Genomic DNA, 18,755 nt, shown 5'->3' with positions numbered 1-18,755 from the left:
CACCCAAATCGACGGAACGGTGACGTAGAATGGAAATTGTGGTAGTTGGCGGCGGCGGCGATACAGTAGGTACCGATATTACCAACAGTGTCGCCTAGTCGGCGCCAACGACAACAGCCGAGATATCCCGATGTGTCATCAGTGCTGCCACCACGCTATTAGCAATCAAAGTTCAGGGAATTTCATCACGTGTCAATGCGGACGTTGTAAGTCGGACTCCCTGGTTATTAGGGCCTGTCTCGGTGTAATAACCTTGTTGCAAACTTTTCAATTCATGTAATTTTTTGATTACAGCAGAGTGAGGATTCGGACGAGGGAATCCCCCGTGAGGAGTTTACGAGCCCCGAAATCACCAATTTTTTGTTAGAGATGCTTTGTGCCAACATGGCTTCAAGCGTTAACAAAATCGCAGATGCACCCAGTTTTGTGCATTCATTATCAAGACTTTTGTTGGGTAAAGTAAGCAAGTTATCCTTTGCGCGTCTCAAATAAGTAGGCCGCGACGAAGCTAGATAACTTGTTTTTTTTTTTTGTGATGTAATCCCGGAGTTGCTTTTTTGACTGGAAATCCGATTCCGGAGTTCTACAGCGAGACTCAAACACGCCACGAGTGCACAAACTTGCCCCAAATTAATGGTTTTACTTGATATTTGTTGAGATTGTTGATAATTGATTGCGTTAATGTGGCGTTAAATTTGAAAATGACATTTTGTCAATTTGTTTCAGTCATTTTAAAATAAAATTTAGATAAATTAGTTTTATTCCTCGAATAACACTTAACTTATCTAAGATTAATTTACAATTGTGAAAATTTATCTCGTAAAAAACGGCTGTTTATTGTAATAAGGCGTCGTGGGGGACACAGGGGGCGTCCTATTATCCATCGCAGTTCTCAAATTCACGTTCCAAAAGTTTCTTTCTTTACTTACATTCCCGAATTGTTGGTTGTATAAACTGGGGGTAGTGGGCATTGCTACTCTAGGAATCCGAGCCTCCGATTTGTAAATACTAAAAGCGAATTAAAAATTTCCAAAAAAAAAAATTAAAAACTTACGGAATTATTCCTCCGAAGGTATTCGCATATGGACCATCCTAATAAAAAATAATCAGTTCAATTTCTAATCAAAGTGGCTTGCGTTTTTGAAATAAGATTGGCAACACTGACTAATAATCTCGTTTTTCAGTATTGCCAACCAATTAAATTTAAAATTTCAGGCTACTTTTTTTGGGCTAAAAATTTACCTTTCGTAAAATTTTGGCATTTTTGAAGGCCCTCCACGCGACAAACACGTTGACAAACCATAGAACAAACCCTCGAGCTGCTATCACCAAAACGAGGATAAATGTATTAATACAGATTTCTTCATCAAAATAATAGAGGCAGTTTTGACCATAATCACACCCGAGCAAAATCACGAAAATCATATCGACGAATGATATCAATAGTGTGATAATAGCCCAGTCTTTTAGTAGAATTGGGACATTTAAACTACGTTTTTTCAACACTGGAAAAATTAAATGTCAATCAGAAAAAAAATAAAAAATTCTACCGTTAAGTTGGCACCACGATGCGATAACCCAAACGGTACTCAAAACGATGTAAAAACACATAAAGACCAAAAAAGCTGTCGGTTTTATGATCACATTGCGTGGAAGGTTGGCATCCTCTAAAAAATTTAAAATAAAAATTGTCAAATTTTTATGTTACTTACTGTATAAGAAAAAATAATAAATCCGTGCGTTAAACTTTTCAGTGTACGTTTCAGGTGTGTCAGGAGGTGTGTTTATGCTGTATTCAATTATGCACAACAGTGACATAATGAACCATGCCAAACCTTGAACCTGAAAAAAAAATTAAGTTAAAAAAATTAGAAAATTTTACTCACAATGCCCAAAAATGAGGCTGTTTTTCCCAGAGTAATTTGCTCTTGGGTGATGATTGCCATGTTTGCGATCAATAATAGATAAACATTGATTGATTCTTTAAATTTTTTTTACTATTAGCGGCTGATAACGTGATGATTAAAACTGAGATTGGAAAATAAAACCTAAAAATAATAATTTTTGTCAATAAAAATGAAATAATTTAAAAGTAGGTAAATGAAAAATAATAATTAAAACATAAGAACAATGTAGAAATGCCATAAATATTTATTATATTATAATTTTGGAATAAATCTAATTCAATGTCAAGTACAATACTGATAAGTGATCATTGATAACACAGATAGTAAAATAGATGTAACAGTTATAAATAAAATATTTTTTAATAGACAGTCGAGAAACGCTGTTGATTGGGTTTTTTATTATAATTGAAATTTGGTGAATTTGTGTTCCAGTAGTTTTTGTCGAGATTATTATTCATTTTGTCTGGAGATCTGCTCAAAGTTGGTCGAGGGATTTGTGGAACTTTTCTGAAAAAAAAGATTTTTACCGATTGTTTTACATTATTAAAAACTTACAAAAACTCACGATTTCGTTTCATTTCCTAAAACAGAGAGAATAATTAGATTTTTTTATTTCTGAAACGTTGTAAAAGAACCACTAATTATCGAAAAATTTGTGAAAAGTTGAAATAAAATTTTATAATTTTTTATGTACTCGTAAATACATATTTCTGATCAATGTAGGCTACGAATATGAACTTAAGTTGGCAAAAATGAATACTGTAAATACAATTGAGATTTGAATTTGAGAGACAATGTTGCCAAATTAAGATTTTAAATTTGTGACCTACTTAATGATAAAAATTAGAATCAGTTGCAATTTAGAAAACTTCTGTTTCTTTAATTATTGCAAACTTAATGAGAATAAAAATGACATTTTTACCCATTTCGAGTATTGAAACACAAGAAAACTTGATTCTTTATCGTTAAAAAACAAGTTATTTTTCGAGATAGCTTCTAATTTGGTCGTTTTTTTAGTGTGTAAACACGTTTTTGGACAAAAAACCGACTTTTATTTACTACAAACTTACTTATTTTACAAGATTTTGCTAGAATTGACAAAAAATTACAAATTTAGATCGATAATAAGATTATTGTTTTATTTTTCGAGCATTTAAACTTGACAAACTCAAAAATTAACTTATTTTTTGAGATTTTGTTAAATCAGATGTTAAAATCTTAAAGTTCGTGAGCTTATTTTGTTTTTTTTTTTTGATCTTTTTTAAACACGTTTTTGTACTAAAAATCTCACATTTTGCGTAATTTTATTCAAACGAATCCAGAAATCAGGAATTTACGTGAAAAATTTTCTCTCTTTCAAAGGTTTTTATGTTTTTAAGTTACAAATTTATTTATTTTGTACTCATGTTAAAGAGTGCTTTTATCAACTAATTTCAGTAGATAAAGTAGTCTTTTATCGTCTAGTGAAATAAAGTAATTTTTATCTATTGTTTGTTTATATTCAAGAAATTCTGGTAGGTGAGTACAAAATAAAACGAAATACTTATTATACACGACGATAAAGATTGTTTATCTTACTCTTGAAAAAAACTATTACTTTGCAAAAAGTTGCCAAAAATCACCCATTTTTGTTAAAAATAATGTTTTTTGAGCGTTTACAGATGTTTTTGAATAAAAAACTCGCTTATATCTTTTTACTTTTTAGTTTTTTTTTAAGCATTTAAGTATAGAGAACTTTAAAAACACTTTTTTCCCAATCAAATAATTTTTTTGATTTAGTAAAAAATATGCTTTTGCATTTTTCAAGCGTATTTAAGCACGTTTTTGAATGAAAAATCTTATTTTTTCCTTTGTTTTGCCTGATTGCTTAAATTGACTGACTAAAAACATGTTGTTTGCTTGAAAACTTAATTTATTTAGAGATATTTATATTTGGTTGAGTACCTACGTTTAAGAATTATTAAGTTCTAACATAAGGTTATTTTGCATTTTTCGAGCATTTAGTCACTTTTTTGAGAAATTTTCCCAAAACACATTATTGAAACGAAATGTTTTTCGCAATAACATTGAATAAACGACAAGATAAGATTTTTCCAAAGGATTAAGATTAGAACTTACAACTTTCGCTTTTCTGATGATTCCATAGAAAATATAAATAAAAATAACATTGATAATCCACAAAATGAATCCTTTGGCGGCCACAACCAGCACTGTTATAGTAGCATTAGTGCAACCTGCTTCTAAAAGAATTCTTTTAGAAATCTCGAGATTTGTTGGTCCAGAAAAGCACGTTTTGTCATAATCAACTCCAAGAAGTATTACAAATAACAGATCAAGAAAAGAAATTAGAATCGTGTCCACTTCCCAGTATTTTAACACATTTAAAAATCTGGAATCGTCTATGTTAATTACTAGAAAAATTGTGATTAGTTTTGGTGGAATTTCTCACTGTTTAGTGTCATACGACGTAACTGATAAACTGAGAGACCAATCCAAGTGGCATTCAAAATCAAATAAATCCACATAAATGCGTGAAAAGTGTCAGGGTTTATGACCACATTTTCCGTCATTATTTTTCCTAAATAACCACAAGTGAATTATTATTAATGATTCAAATAAGTTTACTCACGATTAAGGAAGCGGTTGTAGAAAAAATAATTGTAATAATTTGCATAAGTTGTCACTGCCTCACTAGGGGGATCACTTATTAAATACTCGACTATACATACCAAAGACATTAGAAACCATACTGCTCCTTCAAACTACAAAAATATTGTATTTTTTTAATAAAAAAAAAAACAAAAAAATTACAATTCCTAAAGAAGAGCCAATCGTTAGTAAATTTTTCTGGACTTTTGTCAGTTCAGACATGGTTTTAGCACGACTTTAGGCTTACTAAAGATGCGTTTTAGGTTTAAGCCAGGATTTAGATAAAATTCTTATTGCCTTCAAATAATTCTGTTGAAGTTATTGTATAGATAAAAAATATAAGATTGTCATAAAATTATTCCTTGATTTTTTTTTGATTTTTTATAACATACAAAGCTATTGAATGAGCTTTCGACTACAAAAAAATGGTGTTGAGTCACCCTTCCCGTATTTATATAAGATTTTTTTATCATTGACAGACATAATAAAGTAGAGAAAGTAGAAACACTTTATTTATTATTATTTTGACGTAATATTTATGATGACAACTTCTGGGTTTTGTTAACCGATGATACCCTTTAGCTATTTCAAATAATGTTCAAAAAACCACACCTCTTCAGTATTTTGTTATCTTGAGCATTATACAACATGTTTTCTAATTTAACGCATTAAATAAAACCACAAATAAAATTCGACAGAAAATCTAGATCCAGCGAAAATTTGAAATTACAAAGTACAGGGTTATTATAAATGATTCTAACGTCAATGGGAAATTTATATTTAAATATAATTAAATATTTTGTTGGTTTTATTATTGGGATATTTTCTGGCGAAATGACGCAATAATTTATTCTCCACACATTCCGTTAAACTTTAAGAATCATATAAGTAATTTTGTCATTTTCAAGAAAGAAAATGCAAATGCAATTCGTAAATAAATAAACGTCAACTTAACAACTGTCAATTTTTTGCCGTTGCAATTAAGTATAACGGCGACTAGGTGAATTACAATCATTTATAGTAACCCTGTATTTACAAATAATCCCTTTAAACGAAAATGTTTTTCAACGCCAATTATCTAGTCGAAAATGAAATTTCTTCGGTAAGTAATCAATAGTGAATGGTCCTAAAATAAAAAAAGCGACAAGGTCGAGCCGCAAGCTATCTTCCGAAGAAAGTTACGAAGGGTGCGGTCACAAAATCAGAGGCGTAGTGCATACATACTCACACAGAAAACGCTGTAATACAAACTTGTTTGTGATAACCATGTTGAAAATTAAAATAAAAAAAAATTGTGTACAGTTGGAGACAAAATACTTTGGCCGTCAAAGTCACTTGAGTGTAAAGCATGCTTTAGGACTTTTAACCTTATTTTTAGCCACTGTCAATCATAGTTGACAAGTTGTATGAACATATTTTTGATAGGAAAATATAATAGCTGTCATTAATTTGAAATTGTCATTCATTTTAACATTAAAGCTTAACCAAAGTATTTTGTCTCAAATGTAGGTTGAGAAAACAAAAAAGTATTTTTTATTGATGCTGATTTCAAAAAATTTCAACTAGGTTCGTTAAGGTTGAAGTTTTTGAAAAACATGTGCAAGTGTGTTTTTTCTCTTTTTTTTTTTGTAAAAATTAACAATAGTTGAGACGCTCATGACAACACACGCATCGCTGCTTTCCTTTCGCGCTTGTTTATAGACGCGCTAGTTCTGGTCATCCACACTCATCTCACTCTTTTTTATCTCATTTCACTTTTGAAGGACACCAAATTCGAGTTGAAGGTCTATGAAATCGAAAAGGAATTCATCATTGTGTTACCTGTGTAAAGTTATTAAAAGTGTGATACCAAGAGGAGGATATTTTACCCAAGATTTCTGTATTAATTGAGATCAAAATTTGTTCGAAAACTTAAATTATGCAAGAATCACGAATTAGGAAGCGCGTCTGTCTAGGCGAGCGCCTGCACTGTGCAGAAATAAGATTTTTGCATAAATGTCAAAAAACGAGTTTGTTCGTGTTATCAAATTGATATACGGTTCAGGTTAAACCCTGTATTGCGTGCAATTACTTGTTTAAAACATGGGCAGGGCAGGTGAAAGGACTTGTGTAAGGAATCAGATGAAATTCTGATACATTTCTAAAAGAGATCAGTCGTGAAGAGCATACACATCTCTCTCCAGTTGCTCTGTAGTTAGTGATAGTTCTTTGCTTTGCGAGGAGAACTTTCAAGAGATGCTGCTGCCGGCGCAGGTAGGTTACATATACTTTATCTTATTGTTTTTTCGATTAATAGAAATGATATAAAACCTAAAATGACATAAAAATCGTCTTTTTTTCCAATTGTATTTTTGTGGATTTTTTTGTGAATCATAAGTTCATAACTTTCTTCAAAATTTCGGTGTTTGAATTTCCCTAAAATCTTGGTGAAATTTTCCTATTAAAGTGGCTCTGATTTTGGTATTAATTTGGCGACACTGAGTAAAATAAAATCATAAGATATGAGACATCAATTTTCATATTTTTTGTCTCTTCATCACAATTTACTGTTGCCAACTTTATTTTAACATCACAGACCACTTTGATCAAAAGTTGAATTGTTGATTTATTTATAAAAAGGGGAAAAAATATTTTTTTTTGTAATTACACGATATAAATCGTTGCAATTTTTCGAAAATGTTAATTAACTTGACAACATTAAAAACATGCAAAAATTGCCAAGTTTTGTGTCTAAACAAACAATATATTTTTTTTAATAGTAAAGTAATTTCAGGTGTAAGAAAAAAGAATTTTTTTTATAAATATGATTAAAAATCCTCAGAAAATTGGTTACATTTTGATTGATATTACATTTTGTTTATTGTGATCTACTTTTTGAAAAAAATAACTATTAACTGTAAAATATTAGTTTCAAAATATTATATTAAAATAAAAGTTTGGTGTGACGGGCTAATCGTGTTTTTGTTCATCAAAATATTATATATAAAAAAAGAACAAATACCATTCATTTTCACATGTCATTTGGAATGTAAAATTGACGTTTTTATAACTAGGAAAAAAATTCGTACTATGAATTATTATGAAGTACTATTTTTTTAAAATCCTAGTCTTAATTTTTTTTTAACCTAGCCTTAAAAACTGACACATAACTAGGAAAAAAAATCGTACTATGGCAATTCTCACTTTTAATCCTAGTCTTAATTTTTTTTTAACCTAGCCTTAAAAATTGACACTTTTAATCTTAACAAAACAATATACATTTTGTTTCTAATTGTGCTATGTGACTGTGGTTGGAGAAAAATAGCATGTTTTATTCGATTTAAAAGTGAGTTTTTGTTTCGCAAATGCAATATTTACTCGCTAAAAAAGTGACACTTTTAATCCTAGAAAAACAATATACCATTATTATATCGTTATAAAGGGTGTTAGAACCAGAGAACCAGAGAAAAATTTCAAATAAGATACAATACCAGAAACATAAAAAAATGTTTAAAAAATTGTATCTGTTATAACATTGTTACATTTTTTATGTCTATTTAATTATACTGATGATTTTGTGTATGTTTTTTTTATAATTGTAAAGGTACAATAATTTTTTCAATAAAAGCCACAAATAACATTAAACAGAGTTACAATTTAGGATACAGCTTTCTTGTTTCCTCTTCTAATAGCCTGTAGCAAAAAAACTTGGAAAATTAGTGGAAAATTTAAACTCTCATAAAATCAAAATTTTTATAGATAAATTTTTTTAACATTTTTTTCATGCTCCTGATATCTTATTACCTTACATGGCATTTTTTTCTGGGGCGCTACTGCTGGCGCACCCTGTATGTTATATTTAATAAATTAAAATAATCTACTTTTATCAAAAGCAATAAAAAAATTATTTATAAAAATAAAAAATAAAAAACACTTATTTAATTACTCAAAAATTCTGTTCAAATTTTTGTTAGTAGGTAACAGTTTTTTTTTATTTGAAATTTTGAAACATTATGCTCAATCATATTTGCTAATAGGTACATAAAAATAAAAAAAAATATTTTTCCCCGTGGACTAAAAACAAGTGTTTAGTTTGTGAAATTTTATTTATGTAAAATAAAGAAAACATAGTCATAAAAACTAAATTTAATCGGCAATTTGAGAAAGAGTATTTTCTGTATTATTGTTTAATCACTAAAATCAGTAAACCATTTGACGTAGGAATTAAAAAAAATATATTGGAGAATTTTAAGTAGCACAAAATTTAAGTTTATTGAGCGCTTTTCGATATAATAATTGGTGAATTAAAAAAAAATTGTAGATTATGTTATTAGGGATAAAAGATTTACTTTTTTGTCTTGAGTAAACTTTTAGTAAAAATAATCTGTATTTATATTACCAAAAATTAAATTGCCTTATTTAGAATATGCAAAGTTGCTTTTTAATTATTAAAGAATTAATTAAAGAATAAGAACAATTCTGTGTTCTGGTATTTCTTGTTATTTGCTCCAATTATGTATCCTCAAAGTTTAACAACTATCACCTTAAAAATCTGTCTCAAAGACAACGAGGTGGCCGCTTCTTGATGACATTTAATACTTACCTATTGCACAAAACTGCTCTTTAGGAAAATGGTTTAGGTTTTATCAGTTTCATAATTAGTTCACCTTTGAAAGGAAAAGTTCAGGGTGAAGGTCGCTGCTAGATTTCAAGTTTTAACACATTGTATCAAATTAACTTTCTCCTTTTCAAAAATTCTCATATTTTTATACAACCTTTTCATTTTTAAATGCCATGAATAAAAAAAAAACGGATATAGAGCAATACAAAGACTGAAAAAAAAGTGCGTTTGAATCTGAGAGAAATGACAACTTAACAAACGGTGCCAAGGTGTTTACGTTCAAGTTCAAAAACAAGTTTAATGATCTAGTATCAGATTAATTAACATTTCATGTGTCATTGACTTATTTGTCTTTTTTTTAATAATTTCATTTCGAATAAAACATGAATTGAATGATTTGTGGCAAATTAGGATTTACCTTTTCCGTTCATCTATATTCACTTAATGTGTTAATGATTCTATTTGTAGGCCAATGGAAATACTTTCATTTGAAAATCACATGGCGACTTAGTCGTCATTTTACGTCAAACTAATTTATAATACATCTATTAATATAATCTTACAACATGTGAAAGTTTTATTTTTTAATCTGTAAGTGTTCTTCACTAAATTTAAAAAAAAGATTCAAGTCTAATTCTACGGCCATTATAATCGATACTATTTCTTCTGTGAGAGTAATTGGCTTTCATCTTCAACTAACTCAAATTAGTTGACTTTTTCTTTAACTTCAGAAGGTTTTCTACATCCGGTATAGCAGTGAAATATTTCTTTCAAGATAACTAGTAAAATGAGAACAATTAAAACAAAATCTCAACTTTGAACAAAATATTCAAGTGTAGAATTTTTTCTATTGTTGATGTTTACTTTTAGTGTTAACGACATAAAAAGTGTGCTTGGGTTAACCTAGTTTCAATAAAGTAGCACTGAGAACGATTGTATAGCCGTCCAAAGTGGGAATGTAATAAAATTAAAAGTGAAGTTTGTAAAACTTTCGATGAGTGAACGGTATGGAAATTGCATGAAAAAACAATGATGATAGTTAAATTACCCGTCTTTGTGTAAGATGCAACATTGTTAAAAGTGAAAATCATTTCACTATTTGCTATTTTATTATTTGAGACATTTAGTAAAAAAATATGATTTTAAGTTTGAGACATTTTTTTATTTCATACTGTCGGTAAATTAATCTTTCCGACTTTATTTTAAGTTTGGAAAGTGAATTATTACGGCATCAAAGTCTAACCAAGTAACAGCAAATGAAACGTCTAATCAATGTTTTGGCAAATTATCTTGAAACACAATGAAATAAACTACTCATTTCGTTGTCTCTTCTTAAACATTTGACTTACCGAATTTATGACGTAATAATTATTTGTATAACAAGGGAGAAAAGTGTATTTTTTCATCACAGGTGGAAGTTACTGTCCGAGACTTGTCCACTCAGGGAAAAAAAGACACGTATCTCCAGTGATTTCTCGTTTCTATGGGGGAGATAGAATTTTTACCCCCTTGAGAAATTATACATTTATTTTTTTAATTTGTCACTTTCCTTTTTGAAATTAAGTTGGAAAAACTTACTTTCGGGTCGTAGGAAAATTACTATTACATAATCTATACTAAAGTGATCTCCTATGATAGTAATATTGTTGCAGATTTTATATACATCATTTTTGGTATTAACGTTGATACAAGTCAACGCTGAGGCGCCTCCTGGCTATGTAAAAACAGAAGATTCAGCAGCAAAAGTATGCAAAATGTAAAAAATTATTAAAAAAATAAATCAAATTTCTTTCTGTTTTTAGGACGCTCCAAAATACGAATATGGGTACAATATTCAAGACGAAAAAGGCACTTCGCATGGAAAATTAGAAACTAGAGATGGAATTTATGCTCTGGGAAGGTTAGTTACAGTAAAAAATGTGTTTTTTTGCATTTTGCATAAATTTTGTTGTGTGTTTTGTACTTATTTTTTGTTTTAAGATATTATGTGCAAAACGTCGATTCTTCTCAAAACGTTCAATACTATGCTGATGATTGGGGCTATCATCCCTTCATTGAGTATAGCAATGTGGGACCTCACAGTCGAACAAAAACACAACTGTTGTTGGGTGTAGAAGCTGTAAAAGCTCTAGCGTCAAACAAGGTAATCATTTTTCATCTTTGTCACCATACAATTTTTATATATATATTTTTTAAAGTTTACTCCAAACTCCCTCCCTGCCAAACAACACGTAACAGATATAATTAACAGCAAAATTAACAACAGAGACGGAAAACAAGTCGCGGTTCCACAAAATCACCAACAACAAAACCACCAAACAGTAGTAGAGCTACAACAGCCTCAAGTTGTCATTGAGCAACCTCAACAAGTCATCGCACAACAAAACCCCCAAACAGTAGAGCTACAACAACSTCAAGTTGTTATCGAGCAACCTCAACAAGTHATCGCACAACAAAACCMCCATACAGTAGAGCTACAACAACCTCAAGTTGTYATYGAGCAACCTCAACAAGTYATCGCACAACAAAACCACCAWACASTAGAGCTACAACAACCTCAAGTTGTCATYGAGCAACCTCAACAAGTCATCGCACAACAAAACCACCAAACACTAGAGCTACAACAACCTCAAGTTGTCATTGAGCAACCTCAACAAGTCATCGCACAACAAAACCACCAACGAGTAGAGCTACAACAGCCTCAAGAAGTTGTTGTCGAGCAACCTCAACAAGTTATCGTACAACATCAACCGCAAGTTGTAGCCCAACGGCCACAACATGTTTTAATAGAGCAACCTCAACAAGTTGTGATACAACATCAACCGCAATTTGTAGATGAACAACAAAACCAGCAAGTTGTAGAGCAACCGCAACAAACACCAGTTGAAAACACTGATTCGATTACTGTTGAAGCAAGTAACCGCCAAACGCAGTTAAATCAACAACAAGAGTTACCTCAATTGGAACAAGTGTTGAGCGAACAAGAAATTTCCTTCCAACAGTCTCCAAGTCTTCAAGAGAAAAATTCTAGGCCTCAATTAGAACAAATACAAATTCGAGAAGGAATTTCTCATCAACAAAGTCTTGGAAATGATAAACAGATACAAGATAATTTAGTAGTTGAAAAAGAAAGTGGAAATCATCGGCGAATTGTGCAACAAACACATTCAAATTTGGGAGGTTTTGGTTCTCAGCTTAATCTTTTAGGAAGAATACCATTAAACATTAACAGACAGTTTCAACAAACTTCAGGACGGCTCATTGAAACTACCAAGAATCTAGTATCTGGACAAGATGTTTTAAATATAAATGGAGCTATAGATCAAAGTGTAGAAACAAGTATCGAAAGTAGTACTCTTAGAAATGTGCTAGAGAAAGACTCGGTTAGAATAAATAACTTACTACAAGAACCAATTGTGGTTGCAGATGTCGATAATGTCGAACAAGTCAAAGAAAACATATTTTCAACAACAGCCAATACTATTGAAACTGTATCGACAAAATCTTTTGGTATAACAGAACCCTCAACACTTTTGGTAACTCCCAGACCCGTCAGTACCAATTTTTTGGCTCCAATCACAGCGGGAATTCAACTTCAACAAACAAAACCGGATTGTAACCAAAATGTGGCTCAATTGCAACATTCCCAAAGCAGCGAGAAAATTGAATCCACTGCTCAGAAAGAAAACTATCTTGTTGAAATTCAAAAGAGTGTTCCATATTACCTCGGCAAATACGAATATGGAGCAAGTGCTGTTGAAAATTTAGAAGGGACTGCAGTTGAAAACATTGAATTGGGTAAAACGCTCTTAGCATTACCCGGGCAGAATTCACACCAAAAACAACAACAACAACTTCCCGAACTGTCAATTAAAGAAAACTTTGTTGATGTTGATCAACAACAAGCGCAAGGCAACCAACTGCAGAAAGTTGCAACGCCTGATGTACCACTTAAAGTTGTAGAAAAACCGGTTCAAGTTACAAGATTTGTTCCTGTTGAAATAAGAGTACCAATTGAGAAACATATTCCAGTGCCAGTGACTGTTGAAAAAATTGTTGAAAAGCCGGTAAAAGTGACTGAAATAGTTGAAAAACGGGTTCATGTACCCCAACCTGTCCCTGTTGAAGTGACAAGATATATAGACCGACCGTACCCTGTGCAAGTACCAGTGGCCACACCAGTACCATATCCAGTTGAGCGAGTGGTTGAAAAGATTGTAAAACAGCCGTATCCAGTGGAAGTGCGAGTACCTGTTGAAGTAAAAGTTCCAGTTCCTGTCGAAAAGAAAGTTCCAGTACCACAATTTATCGAAAAACAAGTACCACACTTTATAGACAGACCATATCCTGTACCAGTTGCGCAAATTTATACTTTGCAGTTTTCTAAAGCTTTGCCAATTGTTAATCAGCAACGACCACAACCGTCTCAAAAAATTTCTGTGACTGTTAGAAATCGCCAACAAATGAAACAGAATCAGTTTTTGCAAAGTGGTGCAGAATTGACTCAACCTTTGCTCTTGCAAGTACCAAACAACGGTTACTTGCCTCCTTCGCATAACTGCGACCAACACGGCAGTTACAGTGGCAAAAATTTGTATTACACGATACAACCCGATGATTACATTGGCCTTTTGCCACCAAGATTGCACGATGATGGCCCTACAAAGTTCAGAAATCCGCGATCTAATTTCAACTCAAATTTGAGATTGGAGTATGGATTTATGCCGCCGCTAAGACCTTCGCAAGAAATCGACGAACACGGAAATCCAATTACTAGAGAGAAGCCGTAATGAAAAAATATTTTTCATTAGTGATATTTTTAAATGTATAAAGGCATTTTAAAATTAAGTTACTTCATATTAGGGGAGGTTTTATTGAACAGGTTTTGCTTTTGGTTACCTACTGTATTTAGGACGTTCCTCAGGGTTCTCCATAGCTGCTACATTACCATCTTGTTTAACGATTATCATGTGTCATGTCATCTGCCATTTTTATTTTTAAGTTTCATTTTAATCTATTGTATTTATTTATGTCAATATTTAATTCCTAGTTAATTTAACTTTCAAACTCATAAAAATAACTCTTGTGAATAGTGTATGCTGTGTATGTATATAAATAAACAAAGATACGAAAATTGACATGATTTACTTGAAAAAAGTGTGTACAATACCAGAAAAATTCCACCAAAATTAAAAAAAAAATCCAGTAATTCAGTGATCTCAAAAAATCCAACGAAATTCCAGTACTTGCAATAAACTATCGTAATTCCATTGTTTTCACATTGCAAATTATTTTTATAATTCCAACTTAATTTTCGTGATGAGCTCAATGGCAACGTTAAAAAACTACTCGATATTTTTTTTATCCACAATCACTCTGTAAAGAGACTTACAATAAATAACTATTTTTTGCTAAACTCGAAATTTAAAAGAAATTAAAAAAAAATCTTAAAAATCGATCACCTTTTTATAGTACTTTACATTGCACTAATAATTTTTTTGAAAAGTACTTAATTAATTTATGTAAAAAACGCTTGATTCCATATTTTTTATTCATCCGGTATGTGTAATAATCGTCGTCTGCGTTGATTGACAGTAATAAAAAGTCTTTCCAATGTCAAAAAAATGGCCATTTGGGAACGCTTTCATGGAATACTTTGGTTTGAAACCTTGATAAATTTTTGTATACAAAAATTTACTTTTGTGTTTTATGGGTTGTATAATATTTTTTTGTTGATTGTTATTTTTTCCAAGAACTAGACCAAAAACATCAAAAAATATAACATTTTATAAGCAAATATAATTTTATTTATTAAAAAAATAAAGATTTACATTTGGGTTAGATAGTTATTTTTAATCTTTACAAATTTACAGGAACATTATAATTACAATAACTCTTTATTATTTCTTCTATACCTCGAATAAAAATCACAAGGAGTGATTTTATACTTTATTATTCTCTATTTGAGAAAACCCCTTGAGAATTTCCCATATCTGTTCAAAATTGTTTTGGATGGAGCTTTTAAAAACTGACTTCTTCTCGCAAATTCATAACATTTTGGAGAAATGTTCCTCGATCCAATACAATGACGTACTGCAACTTCAGACCATCTTGGGTTTTTTAGGGAATGGTTATAAGTTTGCTCAAGTAAAAACACAGCCCTTGGTTCTAAGTTCTTTGCATCTGACTCAATTTTTACTACTGTCCTTTACTGTAATTGTCAATTTTTTCTTGTATTTTCTTTTGTTTTTCAAGTTTATTTTTGTAAAGCTTTTTTTGAAATTTTATATTTGCTTCCTGTAACTTTTTTTTAATTTAAAATTTTATCTAGTAAGACAAATTTTTCTTTCGAACTTATTGCATCTGGAACATTTTTTTTAATCGAAATCATGAGTATAACCTACTTTTAAATCGCTTTGTTGATCAAAATCAAATCGAAAGGGACTTGAAATTATATAATTTTTGTCAAATGAATCTGGAGATTGTAGACACGGTGCAGGCTTAAGTTCTGAATTAATGGAAGTGGTAGAAACGATCTGAAAACAAGTAACTCTTTAGTAATTCAACATCAAGAATAGAATTGCATTTGGTAACAATTTTTTGTTTTTATAATAGCTTGTTACTTCAAAGTGTTTTACACAAATCACGGAATTTGGAGGTATAATGCCGATGATATCAATATTTTCTTAATCCATTAGTTCTTTTGATTTATACTTTTTGGAAATTTATGTAAAGTAACATCCTCTTTTTTTCCTTGACCACAATTTTGAACATTGCAAGTTTGGATACTTGAATTTTAAGAATTATAATGTGATGTCTGAAACAATGATACCATTGATACTGCGCTTCTTAAGCTGAAAAAACAGATTGGTTGTGTAACAGATCAATATTTGATTAAATACAGGGTGATTCACGAGGAATAATGAACCTGACCAAATTTTCGATGCAACCAACATTACAGTTGTCGCAAAATAACTTGCGAAGAGTAATGGTGGTTGTATCGAGAATTTGGTCAGGCTCATTATTCCTCGTGAATCACCTTGTATGTCAATAATTGTCACATTTAATTTTCTGCAAATTTTCAAATTTCACTAATTACAGTTTCCTTTGGAGCGTGACGCGCGCCTCATTTACTAGAATTTACCATTTTGCAAGAAGAAGTCAGTTTTGGAAGCTCCATCCAAAAAAACTTTAAACATATCCACCTACGGGAAATTATCAAAGGGTTTTCTCAAAGCAAAAAAATAATAGAAAATAATAGAGAACTAATTAATAGAGAATAAAATTAATTATTGTGTTTTTTATTCGAAGTATAAAAAAAATTATACAGAGTTATTGTAATTTTCTTCTAAATTTGTAAAGATTAAAAATAACTATTTAACCCAAATGTAAATATTTATTTTTTTTAATAAATAACAATCAACAAAAAAAAAATTATACAACCCATAAAAGACAAAAGTAAATTTTTGTAGACAAAAATTTATCAAGGTTTCAAACCAAAGTATACAGATTCCATTAGAGCGCGGACTCGTCGCTCCCCAACGGCCATTTTTTTGACATTGCGTGGACTTTTTATTACTGTCAATCAACGCAGGCGACGATAATAATAATAAAACTCCTTATTTGTTAATCGCAATTTATGTTATGTATGTGAAAAATTGAAAAAAAGTAAAAAAAGTACAACAAAATGTGAAAAAATATTTTATTTTTGAGACTAGCTTTACAAAAGATAAATTAGATGTTGTACGTGTACACGCGAATGTACAACACAATTCAAATAATTTCTCCATTGTGATATTTAATTTTAGATAAAACAAGAAATAAGGTTGTAGGCACCAACCGTGCGCCCCTATACACACATAGTTATGTACAATTTACAATATTATTTTACATATTTTTGGTTTGTTATCACATTTATTTTATACTAAACCTATTAAAAATAAAACTGACTAAGCAATGTTACGGTTAAGAACGTTGTAACCAAACTTGGAAGATGCCTGAGAGATGAACTTTCTGAAACAAAAACAAAAATCTAAATTAGTTGAGGAGCAATTTGAAATTGCATAAAAAACACACTTTAAAACTCTCGAAAAACAAACAATATTGTTAAAAAAAAATCACTGATATTGATTGTTAGTATTGCAACCATGTTGAAAATAAATATATTAGTATTAAGCTAAAATGTGTTAAAATTCAGTTGCACACAATTTATCACCATTTTTTTCTTTTCGTGTGTCGTCATCATCAGCGTTAGTAGCAGTTTCAGCTGTAGTTGTATTAAAATCATATTCTTCCTCTATTTGTGTCTCAATTTCTGCACAGATAACTTAAATAGCCAATACTTTATAGGTAATTTTATCACAAAACTACTCAAAAGTGAATCATCTTAAATTTCCCCAAAAGTTGTATTAAAAATGTTATTTTTTCTTTTTAAAAAGCACACAATTTAGCTCATGTTGCTTACCTTGGCAACAAATATGTATAATGAAGAAACCGTTCACCGTATTGACGGATTCTGAGGATGCTATACAGAAGATTGTGTATTATTCATTTAAATAACAATAATTTGTTTTCATTTGGATTACTGTCTTATTTTGTCTTCGAATTCAATTTTGAGTAGTAGTATTTTGATATTAGACATTAACAAATATTTAAAGCAACAATCAAAGACCAACTCCATATACACTGGACTATGTACTTGAAAAAATGAAAACACTACTCATAAAAAAGTTTTCATGACTGAGATAAAAGACAAAACAAGCAAATATTAGCACCGACCTTTCGATTCCTCAAACGTACTATCCGTAGAGTTGGTTGAATTAAACAAATTGAAATCTTCTTCGGCTTTTATCTTGTTGTCTATGTACAAAAATTAGTGGTTTTAATAGTAAGCCAAAATAGTTTTGAAAGCATTTCAGCGTAATTTTGAAGCAGTTAAAAAAGCACTTGTGCAATAATAATTACCCTGAAAGTGTATCATAGTTTCGTTCATACTGAAAGGAGTTCCTGGTATGGAAAGTTCACATATGTAATAAAAAGTTTCAGTCAAGTCTTCAGGATCATAAGCGAGAACAGAAGAAACATTAAAAAGACCATCGTCACCGAGGTCGATTGACTCATCGTTTTCTTGGTATATTATTTCAGTCATATTACTACAAATTTCAGTTTTACAAGACACACTACTGTCAAAACCACAACACTCACTAATTGGTGATGTATAAAGTCATGTTAGGTTCAGGAAAAAGACCTTCAGCACTGCATTTGATTTCTGAATCTTCTTGTGAAATTGTCAGTTCTAAATCATCGTCCGGTGTCTCTAAAAGTTACTTTTTGTTATACAGAGTGTTCACGGATTACGAGCAAATATTCTAATCACTAATGGGTCTCGTCAAGAGAAACAACTTTTCTATTCCAATTTTTGCCGAAAACACGTCATTTCTGAGGTAAAATTAAACGCAAAAAATTTTTATTAATATTTTTAGTTTTATTTAACAAGAACAGACCCACTGAATTTTGATTAAAATAAGCCAAATAAGAAATGCATTTTGCATATTTTGGCAACTTCGTGCATATTTTAGGAAATATTGCATATTTGTGTA

At 30.6% G+C, this 18,755-nt stretch overlaps 4 protein-coding genes across 9 annotated transcripts in view; 1 reads left to right on the top strand and 3 right to left on the bottom strand.

Annotated features, from left to right (window-relative positions):
* Nucleotides 1–742: 742 nt before the first annotated feature.
* On the bottom strand, nucleotides 743–1,978 carry LOC123005528. The gene is made up of 6 exons (XM_044399326.1): nucleotides 1,887–1,978; nucleotides 1,713–1,842; nucleotides 1,551–1,667; nucleotides 1,243–1,505; nucleotides 1,055–1,092; nucleotides 743–1,008 (listed from the first exon to the last, which is right to left on the bottom strand). Exons 1-6 carry the CDS (start codon nucleotides 1,944–1,946, stop codon nucleotides 813–815), a joined length of 804 nt encoding a protein of 267 aa, XP_044255261.1. The 5' UTR covers nucleotides 1,947–1,978; the 3' UTR covers nucleotides 743–812.
* A 236-nt stretch (nucleotides 1,979–2,214) lies between these two features.
* LOC123005706 lies at nucleotides 2,215–4,803 on the bottom strand. Of its 2 annotated transcripts, none has more exons than XM_044399591.1 (6): nucleotides 4,719–4,803; nucleotides 4,537–4,669; nucleotides 4,357–4,485; nucleotides 4,026–4,306; nucleotides 2,463–2,488; nucleotides 2,215–2,414 (listed from the first exon to the last, which is right to left on the bottom strand). In XM_044399591.1, the coding sequence occupies exons 1-6, from the start codon at nucleotides 4,776–4,778 to the stop codon at nucleotides 2,267–2,269; spliced, it is 777 nt and encodes a 258-aa protein (XP_044255526.1). In that variant the 5' UTR covers nucleotides 4,779–4,803; the 3' UTR covers nucleotides 2,215–2,266. The 2 variants fall into 2 exon arrangements, with proteins under 2 accessions (XP_044255526.1, XP_044255535.1); XM_044399600.1 differs by having other exon boundaries at nucleotides 4,026–4,318; nucleotides 4,372–4,485.
* Nucleotides 4,804–6,661: 1,858 nt separating this feature from the next.
* LOC123011981 (probable serine/threonine-protein kinase kinX) lies at nucleotides 6,662–14,294 on the top strand. Its single transcript, XM_044409759.1, has 5 exons — nucleotides 6,662–6,809; nucleotides 10,809–10,901; nucleotides 10,959–11,056; nucleotides 11,137–11,299; nucleotides 11,355–14,294. Exons 1-5 carry the CDS (start codon nucleotides 6,792–6,794, stop codon nucleotides 13,944–13,946), a joined length of 2,964 nt encoding a protein of 987 aa, XP_044265694.1. The 5' UTR covers nucleotides 6,662–6,791; the 3' UTR covers nucleotides 13,947–14,294.
* Nucleotides 14,295–16,841: 2,547 nt separating this feature from the next.
* LOC123004019 overlaps nucleotides 16,842–18,755 on the bottom strand; it is a 7,562-nt gene continuing 5,648 nt past the window's right edge. Inside the window, exons 3-7 of one of the 5 annotated variants that reach the window (XM_044397139.1) lie at nucleotides 18,361–18,472; nucleotides 18,121–18,308; nucleotides 17,935–18,015; nucleotides 17,621–17,680; nucleotides 16,842–17,169 (exon numbers count right to left, since the gene is read on the bottom strand). In XM_044397139.1, the coding sequence (XP_044253074.1) occupies nucleotides 17,090–17,169; nucleotides 17,621–17,680; nucleotides 17,935–18,015; nucleotides 18,121–18,308; nucleotides 18,361–18,472 (521 nt within the window). In that variant the 3' untranslated portion in view covers nucleotides 16,842–17,089. Of the gene's footprint in view, nucleotides 17,170–17,371; nucleotides 17,483–17,620; nucleotides 17,681–17,934; nucleotides 18,016–18,120; nucleotides 18,309–18,360; nucleotides 18,473–18,755 lie in introns of all 5 variants that reach the window. The other 4 variants (XM_044397123.1, XM_044397130.1, XM_044397148.1 and 1 more) reach the window with 4 other exon arrangements.

Source organism: Tribolium madens, unplaced genomic scaffold, assembly GCF_015345945.1.
Source record: "Tribolium madens isolate multiple individuals breed KSU strain unplaced genomic scaffold, Tmad_KSU_1.1 Scaffold_11;HRSCAF=98;Tcas5.2_LG3b, whole genome shotgun sequence".
Lineage (NCBI taxonomy): Eukaryota > Metazoa > Arthropoda > Insecta > Coleoptera > Tenebrionidae > Tribolium > Tribolium madens.
The sequence above is the reverse complement of the archived record's forward strand: the minus strand, read 5'-3'. Positions and strand labels throughout refer to the sequence as shown.